Below are 21,006 nucleotides of genomic sequence, written 5' to 3' on the forward strand. Positions count from 1 at the left end.
AAAAAAAAAAAAAAAAGAAGAAGAAGAAGAAGATAGCAGGAGGGGAAAAATGAAGGGGGGGGAATCGGAGGGGGAGACAAACCATGAGAGACGATGGACTCTGAGAAACAAACTGAGGGTTCTAGAGGGGAGGGGGGTGGAGGGATGGGTTAGCCTGGTGATGGGTATTAAAGAGGGCACGTACTGCATGGAGCACTGGGTGTTATACGCAAACAATGAATCATGGAACACTACATCAAAAACTAATGATGTATGGTGATTAACATAATAAAATAAAATAAAAAGCTAATTCTATGAAACACTGACTATAGAAGACCTTTCTCACAAACTTGTTACGTTCCATGATTTAAGATATTTCAGACATTCCCAACCTTCATACGTGAAATGTTTCAAAATATTATTCAAATATGAATCAATGAAAATACACCCAGATACTACATACATGTGTGTGCACGCATGTGCACACACACACACACACCACCAAGCACTAGTTAAAAACTCTGACTAGAGAAATATTCCTGAAGTGTATGTAAGTTATATGAGTAAGTTTATCTTTTTTTTTAAAATACTCCAGAAGATTAAAATAATTTTGAAAAGTGATAGTGGCAGCCAAGGAGCATCAAAAGCATATTGAAAGATATCTCAAAATAAAAACTGGCCAAACGCAGGCTTAAAATCCTATTTGGAGACATACATAAAACGAAAATACTAGAACTAGAATTGGTTCTATAAATAAATATGGATTAATCTCTACCCTAATAGTTAAGAAATGTTCACAAGCGAAATAACTATCAAATAATTATCGCAAGTAAGCAGCTTCAGTGCTCAGAGGTATTTTTCCCCAATATGCATGGGGAATGTATTTTTACCTTTTAATTTAAATATGGAATCATTCAAAAAACATCTTATTTTTAAAAGACAGGCCTTTAAATTCTCTAACTTTATGCCCACAGGTGACTAAATACCTCTTGGGAGATACAATGAGGGAAAGCTGCTGGACAGAGAACTGAATTCATTCCGTTGTCTGAGTAGAGTGGTGTTAATTCTCAGTAGTTAGAAGAGGAGGAGGAAGAGTGGTTGCAGCATCAGCAAATGCACAGCCTTACACATCCTAGGAACTCTTCTACTAACTACTCTACTTGGATAGTCCTCACAGCCGTGTGAGGTAGGTGGTATTATTATTCTCATTTTACAGATGTGGAAACACAAAGAAGTTAAGTAACTTGCCCAATAAGCAGCAAAAGCAGGATTTTAAAATAGGCAGTCGGGATCTAGTCTTCATGATTTTAAGTAGTATGCTATGATGATTTCTTTCTTTCTTTTTTTTTTTTGGTTCTTTTTTTATTAACACTTAAGTCACTTTAGTGTTCCTGATTGAGCACACCTAATGTAAATCCCTTTATACTGTAAGACAGCATACCTAAGACACTAAAAGTCACACTTTTAGGATTGTTTTTATTATTTACTTGAAACAAATCGTCTTTCTACATTATAGACTTCTTTTCCATGTTAGAGCCCCTCTTTAGGTGGCATGTGCTGGCCAGTGTAAATATACCAGTTCCCAGGATGCTGTGTGTGTGTGTGTGTGTGTGTGTGTGTGTGTGTGTGGTGTACACACTTAGTAAATTATGCATGTTTGTACATATATATATGACTGTTCTGAGACTCAGACTTATATGTACTGATTCCCTAATGAATACCTTTTCCCTGAAATACCTCTTCTTCCCCACTTTTCAAGACTCAACTTTGTTTCACCTCCTCTGTGAAGCCTCAGTGGGTTCCCTCAACTTCCCACTATACTTTGTTCTTCACCAGAGTTCCTATGGTGTTATTGAGGATGTGACTTGATATAGACTAGAGAATATGGACTTTGGTCACAGTTATTTTTATTGTAAAATGTGGGTATTGAATCCTAGGTCACATGCTTTGTACACGAATTTATTAAATAATACAAGCAGCTAGTCAGTGTTAAACATATGGTAAATATTCAATAGATGGTAGCTGTTATTATAATTATTTTACTTATTTATATTTGTCTCGCCTTTGTGAGCTTCTTTAAATCAGGTAGTGTGGCATATGATTTTTAATGTCCTCAGTTCCTGGCATATAGGTGATTCATGGATGAATTAACAGAATATATATATACCATGTAAGAAATACCACGATTATAAATCAGCAGACCTTCATCCTCTGCTAGCAATTACTTGGATTATATTTGCTTTGACTCCCAGTTTCCATATTTTGCCAGTGTTTAAAGGAGTCTTTGATCCTTGTAAACAAGAATCAACCTAATATATCATTTGTCATTCTCAAGAAATAGTATTTTGATTTTCTGGTATCATTTAGTCATGAGAGAAACATATGGTTAAGCAAGCCATTTGACGGTCTACTAATTTGCTCATCATTGAGAAATACTAATTGATAATGTATTTATTATGACAGCTTGCTATCTGTGGTGGGCCAGATTATGAGCTACGTAGGGTAATGATTGTGATGTCTGAATGCACACACTGGATTGATGAGTTCAGCTGGACAAAACTATTGTTCAGTAAGGCATTCGGCAACCCATAAGACATTCATTAAAAATATCAAATAAATCCTCTTTTTTTGTATCATTATATCAAAATGTCAGTAAAACAAATCTATTAAGCTCTTTGATCCATCCTTCAAATTCTATTTTAAAATCCGCCTATGTTAAAATTCCTCTGGGTTCAGATATTTGAAGAGATTGAACATAAAAAGTACCCTAAAAATATCTCGTTTGATATTTTCTAATTATTGTTAAATATTTTGAGATTGCAAATTTCATTTAAATGTCAGCTGTAATTACATGTGTGCCATTTGTTTTTCCACTCAGGTTTTGCAGTTTGATGGAATGTTTTCCTCTACAATTTAATAAATATTTGTTTTATTTCACATGAATTAATTCAAAATTAGATAAGAGCAACATATTGTAATCAACTATTGTTGTGATGGACTAGAAAATAAATTTACTCCCTAAGCAAACTGTTTACTATGCATTTGAATAGAATTTATCTTGCTTAGTATTGACAAGTTAAACATAGAAGGCAATAATTAATAGGAAAGCCAAATATGTATACTGCATACTGAATAAGGCAACTTATTTTTCTTGACTATGTCATAGATCTTTAGTGTATAAAATTTGTATAATTACCCTGTAATATATATGCCTCGCTATGTGCAGACAACACTCACTGAAGTGAAATAGTAGAGAAATTCTTAGGCTTGTGTGAATTATGCATTTTTAATTGGTATCAACTGTGTGTTGATCATGATTTTATTTTCAGTTGTTTTCAAAACTGAAAGCTTGCTTTTTAATGTATAAATCACACAACCACATTATACTTGCATAAAATGCTAGGAAGTGAACTGGCACCCTATTATTTCATTTCTCCCACCAGCCCCTTAGAAACTCCACAAAGATTTTTAATATCTTTAGCATGATGGTTAAAAACACAGCCCAATAGAAAAGATTGAGAGAAAGTTGTCAGTGTTCTTTATGTGAATGCAAACGTGTGTGGCCAAGTTACTTTTGGCAGAATGTAGTGTTATATGCCGTAGTTTCCTGTGAGAGTACAAATCGCACATGCTCATATTTGTGTTGTAATCTAAATCACATAAATTAGACATATGAAGACAAAATTTAATCATCTTGTCAGTCCTTTGCAATACAAATCAGATTTTTGACTGTGCAGTCCCGATAAAATGGCAATTACACTTGAATATGAGCATAGCATAAATTACTTTTCAAACCATTATATTGAGCACAATATATGTAAAAGAAATGCTTAATTCATTTGCTATGGTTACTTTCTTTTAAAGGTTTATTTGTTCTCTGTCTGCATAGAATGATGCAGTGTAATGGTAGCTGAAAACAGATTAAAAGAGTAATTAATTTCCACGTCAGTGTGCTTTTGCTTTACCTCCTCCCTCTGAAAATGGGCTGTTTATTCAGTGAACTCTGTTCTTAAATGTTTGCTCAAGCTTCGGGGCGTACCTTACTCCAAGTGAGACCTTAATTCTTAAAGTTTGCTCTTTGCTAATAGTGAAAAATTCCTGGGTGGAAGCATAATTTCAGAGAAACATAAAGCTGGAAATAGGGAAGAACATTTTTATAAAGGAGAATTTTCAATTGATTTCTGTGTAACTAATAGAATTCCATAGGGATTATTATTGAATTTTTGGTTATTTAGGACCTGAAATCCCGTCTCCTATTTCTGTTAGCATCATTGAATTCTCTTAGTGGAGGAATTGGAGACACTGTACTGTGAGAGCCCAGGGGGGGTCATCCTGTCGTCTGTCCCAAGACCTTCCTGTAAAAAACACACAACCCGGGTTGACAGTAGTCTTGAGGAAGTGTAACTTGGATTCAAGTAGGTCATTGTTTGTTCCTAGTTCTCAGGAAAGTTTTAGTGGAAATAGGAGTTTGGGTGCTTGACTATAAATGTAAGGAGTAGGGTTGGGACTGACATTTGTTGAATAATATGTGCCAGAGTGTGTGGTGAGTACATTGTACCTTCTCCTTTTCAATGTTCATAGTTGCCTCCCCCCAACGAGATTTTATTTAGTTGAGAGAGCACGCACGCGAGCACAAGCAGGGGGTGGGAGGAGGGAGAAGCAGACTCCCCACTGAGCAGGGAGCCCATTGGACCTGGGGCTCCATCCCAGGACCCTAGGATCATGACCTGTGCCAAAGGCAGATGCTTAACTGACTGAGCCACCCATGTGTCCCATGATACAATATTAATAAATGAGGAACAAGGGCACGCAAAAGTTAAACCGCTTGCCTTAAGTCACATTATTGCCAAGTGTTAATGCTGGTGTTCATTCTGTTTGGTATTCATGTTCAGATCTTTTCCCAACATGAGAAAGCACAGTCTTTCCCAGATGGAGCAGAGCATGTCGTTAATTCATGTGAGATCCTGAAATTGTGGGTATAGAAGAGTTCTTGGTGTTTGTATATCATCACCTGAATTGCCTGATGAGTCAAAGAAAAGGGGTGGAACTTTGTGCCTGAGTTTTTGTCTCAAGGAAGGGAGGTAGTGCTAGAAAGTAGGTGTGTAATTATAAAATATATCCAGGAAATAATCTACCTTGAAGGTTTTTGTATTTTCTTTTTTAATTCATCAGGTCTTTGCTATGATGGTCTTGTGTTAATAAATTTAATGGAAATTGGATTACTTATTATAAAGATACTGCTTTCTCTGTGGACTCTACCTACCCTAGTTGAAGTGATTTCTGTTAAAACTTTGAGAATTCATGAGATATAAAGAATAATGATCACTCTTTAATTACAAATCATGAAAATTATATGTATTTCATATGTAGACATTACTTAGAATGTAGAACCATATTCCCAAAATGGAAAATAACGAACTGTCTTTTCCTATTTGTGGTGAGAGGCGTCTCTAAAATTGGATATTCGTATAGACCTAAATTGCTGACTACTTATGGCCTATGTTAAAAAAGAGTGTCTGAAGACTAGTTTGCTTCTCTATAGAAAATGGTTTGTGCCACGGAAATCCGTGTATCTTTTCTCAGCAGTAAGACGTCTCATGCTGTACAAGTTCAGAAGAGATACGGTAGGTGTCACCTGTCACCTAGCAACAAGCTCACTGCTTTGTGTCTTCAGCGTCTCTTTTCATTTTAAGTCAAAATAGCTATGAAAACGTAGCACTTAGATATGCATTTATCTCCAGAAATATTTAGATTAACCTTCAAATATTTTTAGTTCCCAAGATAACTCACTGCGACAGATAAAACAGAAATAACTTTAAATGAAAAAAGGCAACTTATAGATCAAAAACCTTGATGCATAGCAAGGCCAAGATGGATCTGTTATATAATATTGACGACTTAAATTCACAAAGCCTGCCTGTCGGGTTCCCTAATCGGCTTTAAAAGTTATATGAATATGTATATAAACGTTTATTACCTGATTTTTTTTTTATCAGCCCTTGAAAACACAGGATCACAACTAATGAAGCAATGATTTGTGAAACTGAATCTAGAAGACAGAATTCCAAATGGAATTGCTGTACCATTACCAGAATTCAATTTACTTGAAACAGAGCAACTAAATTACCTTTGGGCAGAGCGTGGAATACCCTGACTAGTCAGGTGTCTATAAACACCTCTAAAAGGTGTTTCTCTTTCTCTGTTTAAAGACACATAAAAGGGATTTTCAGAGGAACTAGTAACAAGTGTACTTATGGGTCCTGAAGTATGGTGAATGTATTAAACACTCACCTTTAAAGATGGAGAGCATAATGGATCATTTAAAATGTGATGAAGAGCCAGCAGCTTGTTACTACAGGGTAATGATATAGTGCCCTGAAGTGTAACTCCTTCTTCATTAAGGTGGGTAGCAGCCACATGCATTCTGGCCAAGGTCAGTTGTCCAGGGTACTAGGAAATTTTATGGGAGAAAACAAGAGTTAGAAAGGAACAGGATTTAGAAGATGATTGATTCTCTATTGCTACAATTTCTCCAGACTCACTGTTAAAACAGGAGTATTTACTAATGGTTCTAGGCATCAATATTTTTGTTTAAAAATCAATCTAAACTTCTTTCCAAAATGTAATATTTTGTGCCTTTTCTTATTTCTCACATTTTTTGTGTGTGTGTGTTGAAATAAGTGACCAACCCTTTGCTTTTTCTTTACCTGACAATTGAGAATCATTTTTGGAGCCAGGAAAGTAAGCATCAAAACCATGTACGATGAATTTTTGATGAGGACGGTGGCCTTTAAAACTTCCGTGCTTTGAGAAAATTTACTGGATAATTTTACAAACCTATTTGGCAGACTTAAGCAATCTTTTAATTAGGAAATTGATGAGATATTAACTGTTGCTGGAAATGTGCCATTTTCCTATTTTATATCATGGCTTGACTTTGATGGGGATTTGGGGAACAACACAAAGGCCCCTTAGCATGAATAAAGTAGAGATTTGTCTATTTTGTGGCCTCAATTTTGGGAAACCCTGTTGTTTTCTTGCTTAATATCTGGACCACTGATTAAAGAGTGAGAATTCCTATGTGAATGACAACACAGATTGCTGCATAGACATGACTTCAGTTAGGGTAGGTGGGGTAGATAGAACAGGTTATTTCTGTTACCACTGATTCTGTGGAGAAGGAAATTGGGACTCAGAGAGGTTGAATGAATTGTTTCAGGTCCAATGGCCAGTGGGAGACAGAGGCGAGATGAGGGATCGGTCTTCTCAGCTCTAAACTGTGTCTTCATTTGCGTTACTTAAAATATGAGGTGCTGGAGGGGAGCTGCAGAGCAAGAGATGAGCTTGCACACTCTTTGAGGAGCGTGAATTGAATGGAAAACAAAAGTTAGCATTATACCAGGCTCTCGTCAGGTGTAAAACATACAGAGGTATACATTGAAGTTGTAGGTGGTTGCAGAGATAAACCACAAAGAACCATGTTCAGATGTGGAGCTCTAAGGAGTTTTACAAGGACCCTGACATTATCTAACTAGTTACCTTGGGTATGAAATTAATCTCTGATCATCATTGTCAAATGGATCTTAAAATAGTTCATGTACTCAAGTCACAGAACTGCTTTCAGTACAAATTACATCACTAGGCTACTTTGTAAGTCCCCAAATGGTGTCAAAATGTGGGATATTGTGTTAGGTATTGTTCACATAATTTAATGTTTTAGTCAGCAGATTAATTTTATCTAAAAATACAAATTCAATAATGGAAGCCCTAGTTACTTGGATAAGAAAAATCTGCATGATGGATAGAAACATGAGTTTATTTTGTTTTTCTTCTGTTTGTCATTACTAGCTTCATTTACTCATTTGACAAACATTTATTGATCCCCCTGAAATGTGTGAGGTAATGTGCCGTGTTTCGGGAAATAAAGAAGCACTGTGTTAGCAGTGCTTCCTTTTCTGTGGGGAGTATAAATTGGTGTAGGATGTTTAAAAAGATACTTTGAAAAACCAGGAAAAAAGCTCCTATTATTTTGATCCGGTGATTATACTTCTATAACTATATTCTAAGGCAGTAATTAAAGGTGCAGACTTAGAGCAGCTAAGTATAGTAGATGAGGGTACCCGGCTGGGGGGTGAATGGTGGTGAAAATCTACCACGGGCTCTGCTTGCTAGGCCCTCCCTCCTGATTGGAGCCTCTCTGTGTCTGCCCAGAGAGGGTGTCCTTTCTACCTGCACAAAGGCATCATCCAGGCTAGCAGAGACCCCGGCATATACAAGATATACATAGAAGGATGTTTAAGTGTTATCATGGTAGCACAAAATCGTAAACTATTAGACAAAAATTAGGGAGTAAATGTATCCCTACAGTAGAGGGTTATGAATTTTGGATTAAGCATTAGGAAGTTGAAATTCATGTGAAAATGGCCAGGATATATCAAAGTGTGGGGGGAAGAAAAAAACCTTACAGAATTGGAATGTAAGATTGAAGCCAGTTTTTGACGTACCTAGTACATTCTGCTAGGTTGGAACTGATCGGTTTAGATATATTTTGAAGACTAGAAAGGACAAGACGTGTTTGATAAGAACATGGTGTTTTAGATGACTTTTTAATTCTTTCAAGGGATACCATATTATGGTTTCATAATGTAAAATAGAATAATTACACTCTGAATTTCCAGGAAGTTTTCTAGTTTGCCACTGTAATATTAAAATATTATTAAAATGTTTTTTTTTAAGATTTTATTTAATCATTTGAGAGAGAGAGAGAGAGAGAGCGAGAGCATGAGGAAGGGAGAGAGGCAGAGGGAGAAACTAACTCCCTGCTGAGCTGGGAGCCCGATGTGGGGCTTGATCCTAGGACCCTGGGATCACGACCTGAACTGAAGGCAGACGCTTAACCATCTGAGCCACCCAGGCGCCCCAAAATATTATTAAAATGTTACATTTATATTATATTGTTTTTCTAGTAGCATTTCTAGTAGTAAAGGCTATAGTATATATTAGATGCATTTTGAGACATAAATGTATGTATTTTTATATATAAATATTATAAATATAGAGAGAGAAGTGGAGAGGAAGAAAGGAGGGGGCAACGGGGAAGAGAGAGAGAGAGAGGAGAAATTGGTTAATTGATTAAAACCGGAATAAAATTAAAGGCCAGTCCCCCTGCCCATGGAACTTGTGAATTGTGCTCGGTTTCATTTATGGCCCTATGAGCGAGTGAACCCTTTTTCTGTTCAGACGTATGGAGACACACGAGAGGAAATTCGTCCCGATGCTGCAGTGGTGAGCCACCAGCACAAGCCACCCGCAGAGTGGGTGCTGCTAGGAACGCCAAGGCATGCCCCCTCTTGAGTGTAATTCCGAATGAAAAAACAAAATCAATTATGCCTACTAAGCTGGCTTAACTGAATGCCAAAGAAAATTTGCCTCCTGAAAAGGGAATTCTGAAGCAAGTTACATAATGCTGAATGAAAATAAACAGGAGGACTTTCAAATGGTTTATTGTAATCAGAACTCTCTAATCCAGCAATATTTAATTATATTTGGTGAGATCCAAATGGTCCTGGGGATATGGAAGCTTTTGAGAAGTGGCATATATTAGATTAATTTTTTGAAAGTTACTTGGGGGTGGGGGGCGCCTGGGTGGCTCAGTCGGTTAAGCATCCTACTGGACTCTTGGTTTATTGAGGCTCAGGTCATGATCTCAAGGTCGTGGGATTGAGTCCCAGGTGGTGGGCTCTGCGCTCAGCGAGGAGTCTGCTTGGGGATTCTCTCCCTCTGCTCCCCCCACCCCGCATGCGCTCTCTCTTTCTCTGTCTTTCAAATAAATAAATCTTTAAAAAAAATATAAAAAGTTACTTGGGTATGGATCAACATGGAGGCACCGAAAAGTATTCATATTAATTATGCTGCATATTTGTATCAGATGTAAAGAGGTAAAAAAAAGATCATTTCCTCTGGAAAACAGCGTTACTTTAAAAATCCCTTGGTTGCTAAGAATAAGGGAGCCAAGTGCTCCAGTAGGAATATTTGTGACTTTTATATATTAAATTTACTTTTAAACCAATTTCTGCCATTTCTCCTCCCCTTTGTCCCTCTGATCTTTTTCTTCCCTCCCTCGACTCTCTTTATCCAGATCTTCATTATCTTGTGCTCAGGAGCTGTCCTAGTTGGAGATCATACTTCTGTTCCCTCATTTCTCCACTTTGCCCTTTAGTGGCTGGTAAAGAGCAAGCAAAAGGGCGCCTGGGTGGCTCAGTTGGTTGAGCGGCTGCCTTCGGCTCAGGTCATGATCCTGGAGTCCCGGGATCGAGTCCCACATCGGGCTCCCTGCTCAGCAGGGAGTCTGCTTCTCCCTCTGACCCTCCTCCCTCTCATGCTCTCTGTCTCTCATTGTCTCTCTCACAAATAAATAAAATCTTAAAAAAAAAGAAAAAAAAACTTTAAAAAAAAAAAAAAAAAGCAAGCAAAAAACAAATAACTAATGAAAAAAATATTCTTTGGCTCTTGTGTTTATTATGTCATTCTACTAATCAAGAGCCTAAAGAATTGCAGAATTAAGTTGTTCACCCCCAATGGAAGAATGTCATCAACATGGGGAACTTTTTCTCATTATTTGTTTTTGTGTGTGTTTCTTGCAGGATCAATGTGACTCTAGAGACAAATGGATGAATGAATATCCATATGAAGAGGAAAACAATAAAGGTCGGTTAGTCAAATTTTATAACTAGAGTGAAAAATCTTAGGTTGAACATTACTTTGGGGCTGTTATTCTCATTAGAGCACTTATGTGTCTGAGTATGGGACAGAGGTCAATACTTTGATATATATATCTGTAAAGTGTAATTTTTAATTTTTAAACCTTAAATATGAAGAGATTTATAAGGAAGGAACCCTTTTTTGTGCAAGTTTAGCTGTCATCAGTTTCTAGAACTTAAGCTGGAATTAAAGAATCAGCTTGTTGATGAATATTGAGAACTGGAAGATCACTGGATGCAACTGATCACTGGGACAGAGAAAAACAAAAGAAGCCAGATTCTGTGTACATATGTGTTAGTTCCTACAAGCGTAATCCTGACACCAGCACCACATGGCACAGGGGTGCTGTCATATGCTGTCTTCTTTGCTCCAGCTGTGTCATCTTTCCTCAGAGGAGCGGGATGACTATGAAGGGGTTTTCACTTTGGTTTTTCACAGACAGGTACCCCTCTAAATTAGAGGGGAAAAAAATCTTGTGAATTTCAACAGTAATCAAATGCTGGCTATCACTTTATGTGTGGCAGTTATTTATTTCAGCTTTTCTCCTACTCTGTACTGGTTATGATATAAAAAGGCGCCTGGGTGGCTCTGTTGTTAAGCGTCTGCCTTCGGCTCAGTTCGTGATCCCAGGGTCCTGCTCAGCGGGAAGCCTGCTTCTCCCTCTCCCACTCCCCCTGCTTGTGTTCCTGCTCTCTCTATGTCTCTCTTTGTCAAATAAATAAATACTTTTAAAAAAATCATAAGCAATACAAAGAGAATTATAATATGTTAAACTATCTCTTTCCTAAGATTTTCACACTTTACAGGTCTGGTCAGCAGATATGTTCCTCATAACCCTTGTGTAGCTGCGCACCACCTGCTGTTTCGTATTTTCCTTCCCACACTGCTCCTGCTACTGTCAAGTAAATGTACATCATGCTGTGTCTTTTTCTGCCAGCCTACCTTCGCAGTTGCTTACAGATGACTTCCAGGTTATATCTTTCATTTAACATTGCCTTCTTCCCTCATCATTGCTAAAATTGCTCCTTTCTAATATTTGTATCTGGAAGATTTTCAGACCTCTAGAGGGAGTATTGATTCACACATGAAACAAGGGAGACTTGGGGGTGTATGGTAATGTTCTTTTTCTTGACCCCAGTATTGCCTACGTGGGAAAATTTGGTTTGTGAAAATTAATTGTACTGTGTATTTTTTTTTTAAAATTGTATTTATTTATTTGAGAGAGAAAGAAAGCATCTGAGAAAGAAAGAGAGAGAGCATGCAGGAGCATGGGGAGGGGCAGAGGGAGAAATAGACACCCCGCTGAGCAGGGAGCCTGATGCAGTACTCAATTCCAGGACCCTGGGATCATGCCCTGAGCTGAAGGCAGACACTTAACCGACTGAGCCACCCAGGCACCCCTATACTGTGTATTTTTATGTGGATCAGTGAGGTGCTATTAAACTGGGTGGTGGGGCGGGGAGGTCCAATCTGTAATGCTTGTCAATTCCCATGGTGTAAATACTCTCATCATGGTTGGTTTCAGTGATTTTAACACCTAGCTTGCAGGGATCCTTAAAATTTAACAATTGGCACTCATGAGCTGGGGATGAGCTAGCACCAGCACAGCACTGATAATTTCATTCATAAAGTGAAGTTAAACGATATTATGGACTCCCTAAGGCAAAGGTAATAAATTTAAATTTTCCTGGCTCGTCCCTATGTAAATATGGAAACCTTCACTCATTATCATGCAAAATATGTTTAGCCCTTATATATGATGTTGGTATTATTACTTTATGTTTTCATTCAGTTGTTATTAAAATTTTTATGTTTGAGTGGATCAATATTAACTTTGTGAGTTTATTTATTTTGACAGTGTCATTGTTCTGTAACTAATTTTATGACAACTGAAGATAATGGCAAAGAGAATCATTGTGTTACTACTTACCCTGAGGAAAAACTCTGAAAATATTATCTTGATTGACTATAATATATGTGATTCATTCTAAGTGATTGTGCCCCCTAGCTTATAGAAGTCTCAGAAGTCTGTGTGGAGGAAGGAGCAGTGACTATTTCACTTAATGTGTTTGGCCTGAAGAATTATTTTTATCTTATTGCTGTTTTTCATATTTTTGGTCTGTATTTTCAGCTATAGACGCCTTAGAACAGAGAATACATTGGTGCTTCTTTCTAAGCCTGCTCCAATCAGATGCTGTGAGTTTTAACAATGCTGATTCAGGGAGAAAATTGCAGAGCTTGAAAATTTATCTTTTCTATATTTTAAGTGTATTGACAAGGTCACTATTAAGATGAAGTTTTAAAATGTCAGCAGTGGAAGCAACATTCCCACTGTCTACATAATTGAAAAGACATTTGAATATGGCTTTTAAAACTATTTAGTATGTTTCCAGTTTGCCACTGGTGATAAAATCTTGCCAAGAGCCACAGAATATCATGCTGTGCCTTTCTGCTTAGGTTCGAATATTTAAATGGCCTAAATAGCATTTGCAGAATTCCTTTTGTGGCCACACCAAGAGTCTCACTTCTGGGATCTGTCTTCATCTTCTCTTTGAAAAGAGCTATATTTGCATTAAGTCCTTTCCTTTAGTCAAGTTTTAAGTTCTTTTATTCAATTTCATTGCACTTGATTTTGTCTCTTTACGTTCTGCCATTAGAAAACATCAAATAAATTCAGAAAAGAGCCCATCCTCCATTATTTTCTCTTCCCAAATATTGGCATAAAATATGGCATATATGCTCTCGAATGTATTTCACCAGTTGCTGTCCTTGTGAATGAAGTGGCTTGTTTGGGGACCTGGCTCCCCAAACCTGGCTTTGCTCCATCTGTTTTCCAGCCACTTCAGGGTATGTTTACCAAGTGCTTCTCAGCTGCTGGTTTGGAGCAGGTGTCCAAAACGTATGCATGCATATACATTAGCCCGGCTTATCAGAGTTCACATTAAAACTTCTGCTCTGGGACTACCTCTGATGAACAGCTGCTTAAACCATCTAGCATCAGCAGTGGATGACTTTTACTTCTTGTAGTTGGAAACCATGAGGACAACAGCAGGCTTTGCTGAGAAAGCTTTAATTTCCAAAAAAGAGTTTATAGCATAGTGATGGGCATATATAGTGTGGTTGCTTTAAAGTTCTTTTCCATGAAGTTCCAAGGCTCTTTCCTCACACAGGATAGAAAGAATCGCAGCAACCTAGATTTTCTTCCATTTTGAACTGAGTAGGCATAGTTGCTCGGAAAACCCCAGGGTAATGTAAGTAAAACGTGGTCAGCGCTGGGCTACTGTGCATTTATGTAGAGTAGTTGCTTGGACGGTAAACATGGACTAGAACAAACAAACAGAAAACCCCAGAAAAACAAGTCTTGGCTCTGTAATGATCTGTCTGTATGATCATGGACCAGTGACTTCTTTTCTGAATTTTAATTTTCTCAACTGCATACTAGAACTAATACCACCTGTCCTACCTATTTCAAGAGTTGTTTTGGGGGAAGGGAAGTATGACATATTCATGAAAATGATTTAAAGCATAGAGCTCTAAATGTGAGCGTGGTACTGATACTATTATTTTTATAGCATAAGAGAGAGGTTCATGACTTTGTTGTATGACTTCGCATCATAAAGTCAAACATTTTCAGAATTGGAAGCACCCTGACAGGTCACTAACTCTAACATGTGCTTCGTGTATGACAACTTTCTAGAAGAGTTGGTTGGTTACATCAGCCTTATATTAAGTGCTCTTTGGAATTTCCTACTGTGTGGCACAATTCATCCTATTGTCAGGCATATATAATTATATTACAAGTTCGTCCTCGTATTGAGCCAAATCAGTAGATTTGATAATGATGGAAACTAGTAGGTATATCACATATTTATTAAAATATCATCCTGAATTAGGTCACTCTCCCATCAAGTCATTTCACTTTTGGGTGTCTAATTTCTCTTAACTGGGAAACGAGAACAAAATGATATACAGGGATCTGAGAAATATGCAATTATTAAAGTAGAATAATGGCTTTATTATTTGGAAAGATGATGTATTGCTCATTTTTAAAACATTAAAGCATGCACCATCACCACCCCGTCTCACAACTTTTAACATTTGGTGAACATTATTTACAACATCTCTGTGTGTGAATATACAAGTAAATAGAGATGGTTTTACAGAAAATATCATATTTATACTTTGTATTTCTAATGAGTTATTTTTCATTTTGCTTCCAATATATAACGGAAGAAATAGAAAGTGAATTTAAACTGAAGGAATTTATTAATTTCAAATTAATATCCTTTTAACCAGTGTGATGCTACTTCTTGACAAACAAAAAGACTCTTAAATATAGAGAACAAACTGGTGTTTGCCAGAGGGAAGGTGTCTGGGAGGATGGGTGAAATAGATGAAGGGCATTAAGGGGTACAAATTTTCAGTGATAAAATATGTAAGTCCCAGAGATGAAAAGTATAGCATAGAGAATATAGTCAGTAATATTCTAATAACATTGGATAGTGACAAATGGTGACTCTGCTTTTTGTGGTGAGCAATGAGTCAAGAAGGAATTGTCAGATCACTGTGTGGTGTGCCTGAAACTAATACAACATTGTATATCAACTATACTTCAATTAAAAAAAAGAGTTAAGTGGAAAAAAAAAATCCTTTGAGTTCTGGTAATTTTTTGTTTTAACAAATTTAACTTCAAAATAGCATCTTTTGAGTTTTTGCTACGGAAGATGGGAAAATTGGTGACATTTCTTTCTGAATCCCTTTTCCCTCTTCTTGTTTTACCATCAAGATTAAGGTTATTGCCAGTGATTTCTTTATTATTTGTGATTATGAACCATAATTATCAAAGCTTTAGTTTGATATCAAAGTTTAGTCTTAATTCTTATTTTTGTGAGAAATATGGAACCACTGCTTTACTGCTCTCTGGCGTTTGGTGTCACTGTGAAGACTGAAGCAAACTGATCTACTTTTCCTTGTTTTGCTTTTTGTTCAGATGTCTGTGGACTATTTTTGGTTTGCTAGAAAGTTCAGTAACTTCATCGATTATGTCTTGGTTTTTATAATTCTGTATCGGTTTTTCCTGGATCCTGTCATTAAACTCTGAGAAGTAGAGTCTGTATTTATGTCTTCAGATTTTTAAATCGTATTTAAAGTATATTTTCTTTTTGTTTCGTTCTCTTCTTTAGTAACCCTGAAAATATATCTAATGTTTCTCCTTGGTTTTTCACATCTGTAGTCTTTATCTTTAACTTTTTGATTTCACTTACTGTGTTTTCCCATTAAGCATTTTTTCTTACTGTGTTTTCAGTCAAATTCTGCATTATTTTTCATTTCCCCAAGTGGCTTTTTAAACAGTATTTCTGTAGTATTTCAGAGCTCTGTCAGCTTATTTTCATCAGTTTCAGTTAACTTGTCTTTTAATCATTTGAACCCTTGTACTTCTTCCTTGAATATTTTTTTTTTTTTTGAAGAAAGGCCCTTTTGTTCATAATTTTTTTGTTTGTTTGTTTATGAAGCGTTATTTATGCCCAAATGCTTCATGTGTTTCCTTGGGTAATTCGTCCTCCTATGTTTGTTCCTCACTAGCCTATTCCTTACATTTCTCTTGCTATTTGCTGCTTTTCTGCACAGTTCTCCTGTGGCCTGTGGTTATTACCCATCCTTGAATGGGGCCAGTATTGGTTAGTAATTGCCAGTATTGCAGGGAGTGCTGTGGACAGGGGCACCGCTGGTTTGGGTATGAGCTAGATGAGTCCAAAATCTTTGACTTGAGCTAGTTATTTCAAATACTTTCTAAGTAGAGCTGTCCTTTCCAGAGTCTTCCTCGTTTCCATTATACAGTAAAGGACTCTTGAGATAAAGGCTTCTGACTCCCTTCGCCTCTCGGGTGGACCCCCTTGATGACTGAGCTGGGCTCTAAAAAATGCTGTGTCTGGACGCATGCTCTTCTACTGGCACTGTCTCTGCTTTCACTGGGTAGGCCTTTCATAACTGTGATTATTACTTTTCGGAAATTCTGTGTTTTGCTTAAGGTCTGAGGAGGTATATGTCAGCTCCCAGCGGCCTCCCAGATTTCACAGTCTTTGACAGATATGTTTTATTTGGCAGTATGGGTTTCTGACTGTTTGCTTCCACAGAAGATGGAGGGTTTTGTTGTTGGGTTTTTTTTTTTTTTTCTTTTTTCTAAATTTGCTTTGAAAGTTTTCAGTGAGTTTTAAAGGAAGGGTATAAAAATTCCTGAACATTGCTGTTTTCAATAAGTAAGATTTTAGATTTATTTAAGACTACTTAAATTGAGCCTGCTGAGCCTGCTGTGGAGTTGGAGAGCTTGGCTCTGTGCTCGGGCCCCCTGGTTTTTAATTGTGGCTCTGCTAGGGCTTCCCCTGGCTTCTGTATCTCCTTGTCATGTCTGTGATGTGGAAACCAGGATGATGATGCCTACTCTATAAAAAATTGCCGTGAAGGTTAAATGAGAAAAAATGCTAAAGCATTTGCATATTGTCTGGCAGTCACTAAGTGCTCATTAAAATAGCCATTTTTATTATTTTAAGCCATGTTAATTGAGTTCAGAATGTAGTCAGTTTAGCTTTAGGAAAATTTGCTACTCAGACCAGTATTTGTATATGTTTTTTTCCCTTTGACTGAAGATATGCTGGGATGTACCAGCATGCCTGGGGGTACTGGGTGTCCTACTTAATATGTCAGCTTCTGGTTTTAGGATTTGACTGAGGACTTCCAAATTTTTCCTTTGTGTTGATAAGGAATTCTTGAAGATACTGGATATGCTGTGGTAGTTGGTTCACAAATGTCAACACCTTCTCTCATATTAATCGGGGTTCTCCAGAGAAAGAGAACCGACAAAGTATATATATCCTGTATGATATATATGATTTATTATAAGGAATGGGCTCATGTGATTATGGAGACTGAGAAGTCCTATCATCTGCCAACTATAAGCTGGAGACCCAGGAAATCCAGTGGTACAATTTTGGTCCAAGTTCAAAGACCTGAGAACCAGGGAGCTGATGGTGTAAATCCAAATCCAAGGACAGGAGAAGACTGTTGTCCCAGCTTAAGCAGGCAAGGACTGGCTCCTCCCTTCCTTCACTTTTTGTTCTATTCAGGTCCTCAACAGATTGGGTGATACCCACCCGCTTTGGGGAGGGCGGTCTACTTACTGGTCTCCCAATTCGAATGCTAATCTCATCCAGACACACCCTTACAGACACACCAAGAAATAATGTTTAATGTGGGCACCCTGTGGCGCAGTGAGGTTGACACAAAATTAATCATCACACCTACCCTGCAGTGTGATGAATCCAGCAATCCTATATTTAGGATTTATTATTTTTTTAGACACAGGGCTACAAAGACAAATTAAATTTAGACCCTGACCTCAAGTCTTCATCATCTCAGGGACAGGCAAAATAAGTTACTACAATTTGGTGTGATTAATAGTATAATATATTTAATGAAACCGAAAGAGTTAGTGTGGGCCACAATATGAAGTGACATTTCACCTGGGCCTTGAATGATCGTGTCATGTTGACTAGAAGAAATGGGAACAAACAGGAAAAGTTACGATCTTTTGTTTACAAAAATCTTAGTAGATACGAACCATATTTTCTTTTCTTTGGCTGAGCATTAAAGGGCTCTGCAAAATTTCCTCTTGGAGTTAATGGTAAATGTGATATTCAGTGATATCATTAAGTATTTCAGCCAGAATCTATTGAGGCTCATTTATGTGTCCAAATGATTTTCTCTCTCCTTCCCCTCCCTCTCTCTCTTGCTCACATGCTTTCATACTTTCTCTGCCTTGCTCACACATTTTCCTTCTCTGGGCATTTGATTATAGTGGTTCTTCCGCTAAGCTTTATGTCCTTCTATTTAGAGTACATTATCAAAGTCATTTATATAATATATTTTACCAGAAAATTTCAAGAGTGGTCATAAAAATGATATGAGCATCTTTTAAACATGACCATTTTAGTTAAGCAGTGTTGATTTAATGAGAATATTATAGTATTAAAGCAACATAGTAATTGATTATTAGAAACATTTATGGAAGTATAATATCTATATGGTTAATTTTATATTATTAACACCTGTACACTAAAAAAAAAAATAATAATAATAACCTCCTTTCCCTCTCCCAAGCTGATGTTAGCTAAGAATTAATTTCCTACTGTTCTCTAAAGGGATTTTTAATAAAATCATGAATAATTATTGACTCAACAATGAGTGGAGTTCTTTATCTTATACATAATCTAGTCCTTCAGCATACCTTGCAGCCTAATGGAAATAGGACTCACAAATATTCCAAGTGAACGATGAGTTGATTATTAACATTTGACATGCTTTGTTTTTCAGTACTAGTTTTGGTACCAAATTCTGTATCAGTCATGGTTTGATGAGAGAAGTGGAACCATGGGAATGGTAGAGAATATGGGATTTATGATCAGGATTTGACCTCATCCAGTTGTAGGAGCTAGTTAAGCAAGTTACGAATGGCTGTTGGCTTCCGTATATTTGGTGTTAGGCCTGAAGTCAGCAGGGCAGGAAGGAAGGATGAGCAGGAAGTTCCGTGGAGCAATGGCACACTGGAAACTGCGAGGATGAGCCGATCTCCACACACATTCTTCGCTGCTGGCAAGCTTCCAGTTTTGGGGATGCTGAGGACTGGAGGAGAAACTGGCACCCCAGTTTGCTTTAAACACATCATGGCCTGGGAATCGGCTGAGCTGCTGGGGAGTCCTGTGGGAGCTGCAGGCAAGGGGGTGGACTTGTCCCTGCCTCAGCCAGGTGCACCAGCTCACCAGTGGTGACAGTGTATGTGAGCTGTGCCTGCATCTGGAGCTCTGCATTGACCTTTGAGTGTGAAACAGATGTGACCACTGTCTCACTTGTTCCTTCCGCATCTTCCCAGAATGTCCCGAATCACCCAGGGACTGAGGGGTTATGTGGGGAAGCCAGTGCTGGGAGATGCACATTGAGCTCAGCTAAGTTGGGACAGTACCTAGCCACTGATCCCACATGGCTGGCTCTCTCCCTTCTCACCTGCAGCTCTCCTTCCTCACCCTGCCCTCCACCTGAGTACTGCCGATCATATACCTTTTGAGCTCTGCACTCTTATCTTGATCCTACTGGTCCTGTCTGAGGACCTGCCGCCCTGCCCGTGGGACTCAGCCTTGTCTTGGAGATGAAGGCCCGCACAGACAAGACTCCTCTGCTCTGGAAAACCACCTGCCTGGGCCCACTGTTCTCCGGGTCTGCTCCTCTGTTGAGAAGTTGCAGGATCATTTGTGGCCTGTGTGGTCCTTGACACAGTTGTTGGTACCCCTGGCGGCGGAGACTCTACTGGACTTTGGCCGTCCTTCCATAATGCCATACATTGATTGGGCTCAGGCCAGGGCCACGTTGGCTGCAGGGAGCTGCAGTTGAGAACACAGGAAAGACAAAACATAGCACAAGGAAAAGGGGGATTCTGATTTGGTGGAAACGTGAGTTGACTTGACATTGGGGGCTTAGCCAAGTGGTGAAAACTGGAGCAGGATTGTGAGTGTGAGTGATCTGAAGAGTTGGTATTCAGTGTATGAATTAAAACTATCAGGTACAGCGGTAGGTTAGAGGCTAGGTGGGCAGGCAGTAGCTGGAGGTCACCGGCTCTGGGGGACGGTTAATAAGGAGGTGGGTGTTCATGCAGACTGGGGTTCATGACCCGGGAGGTGCTAATACAGGAGGGGGATCCAGTGTGGGTTGTTGAGGGCAAAGGGCTACCCCATGGCACTTCCGAAGTAGAAGCATGCTGGCTTTAGAAAGGTGGTGCCCCAGGCAGCTTCTCTGCAACACGGCTGGCATGGCAAAGTGGTGTTTATCTCACATGTCAACTCTCATATCTTGGGGGGGTTTCCTGGAGGTCGGTGTTGAGCCCTGGTACAGGACTAGCAAATCCTGAACAAGGGGACTTCCTGGGGGCAAAGATAAAGGAGCAGGTGATGAGATGAGTGAAGGCAGAGAACTAGCCTCTTACTGGATTCAGAGAGAAAAAGAAAAGCTTTTGAAAACAACCTGGCTTAAAATTCCTAGAATTTCGTCTATAACCCCAGAAAGGCTTTGACTTGAATTTGTGATTTAGAGTAAATTCAGAAGTAGAATTCTAATCAGAGAATAGGAACAATTAGATTGCTGAATAAGATCAATTACTTGTGGAACAGACCTGTTACACATTTATGCTGTGTGTGTGTGTGTGTGTGTGTGTGTGTGTGTGTG

General features: G+C 38.3%; 1 protein-coding gene across 13 annotated transcripts in view; it reads left to right on the forward strand.

Annotated features, from left to right (window-relative positions):
- KLF12 (Kruppel like factor 12) overlaps positions 1–21,006 on the forward strand; it is a 578,056-nt gene that overhangs the window by 283,952 nt on the left and 273,098 nt on the right. For all 13 annotated transcript variants that reach the window (XM_032402856.1, XM_032402855.1, XM_032402857.1 and 10 more), the window contains one exon: positions 10,623–10,686. In XM_032402856.1, coding sequence (XP_032258747.1) covers positions 10,654–10,686 — 33 coding nt within the window. In that variant the 5' untranslated portion in view covers positions 10,623–10,653. The remainder of the gene's footprint in view (positions 1–10,622; positions 10,687–21,006) is intronic.

The sequence above is a fragment of the Phoca vitulina genome, unplaced genomic scaffold (assembly GCF_004348235.1).
Source record: "Phoca vitulina isolate PV1807 unplaced genomic scaffold, GSC_HSeal_1.0 scaffold5, whole genome shotgun sequence".
Taxonomy (NCBI): Eukaryota; Metazoa; Chordata; class Mammalia; order Carnivora; family Phocidae; genus Phoca; species Phoca vitulina.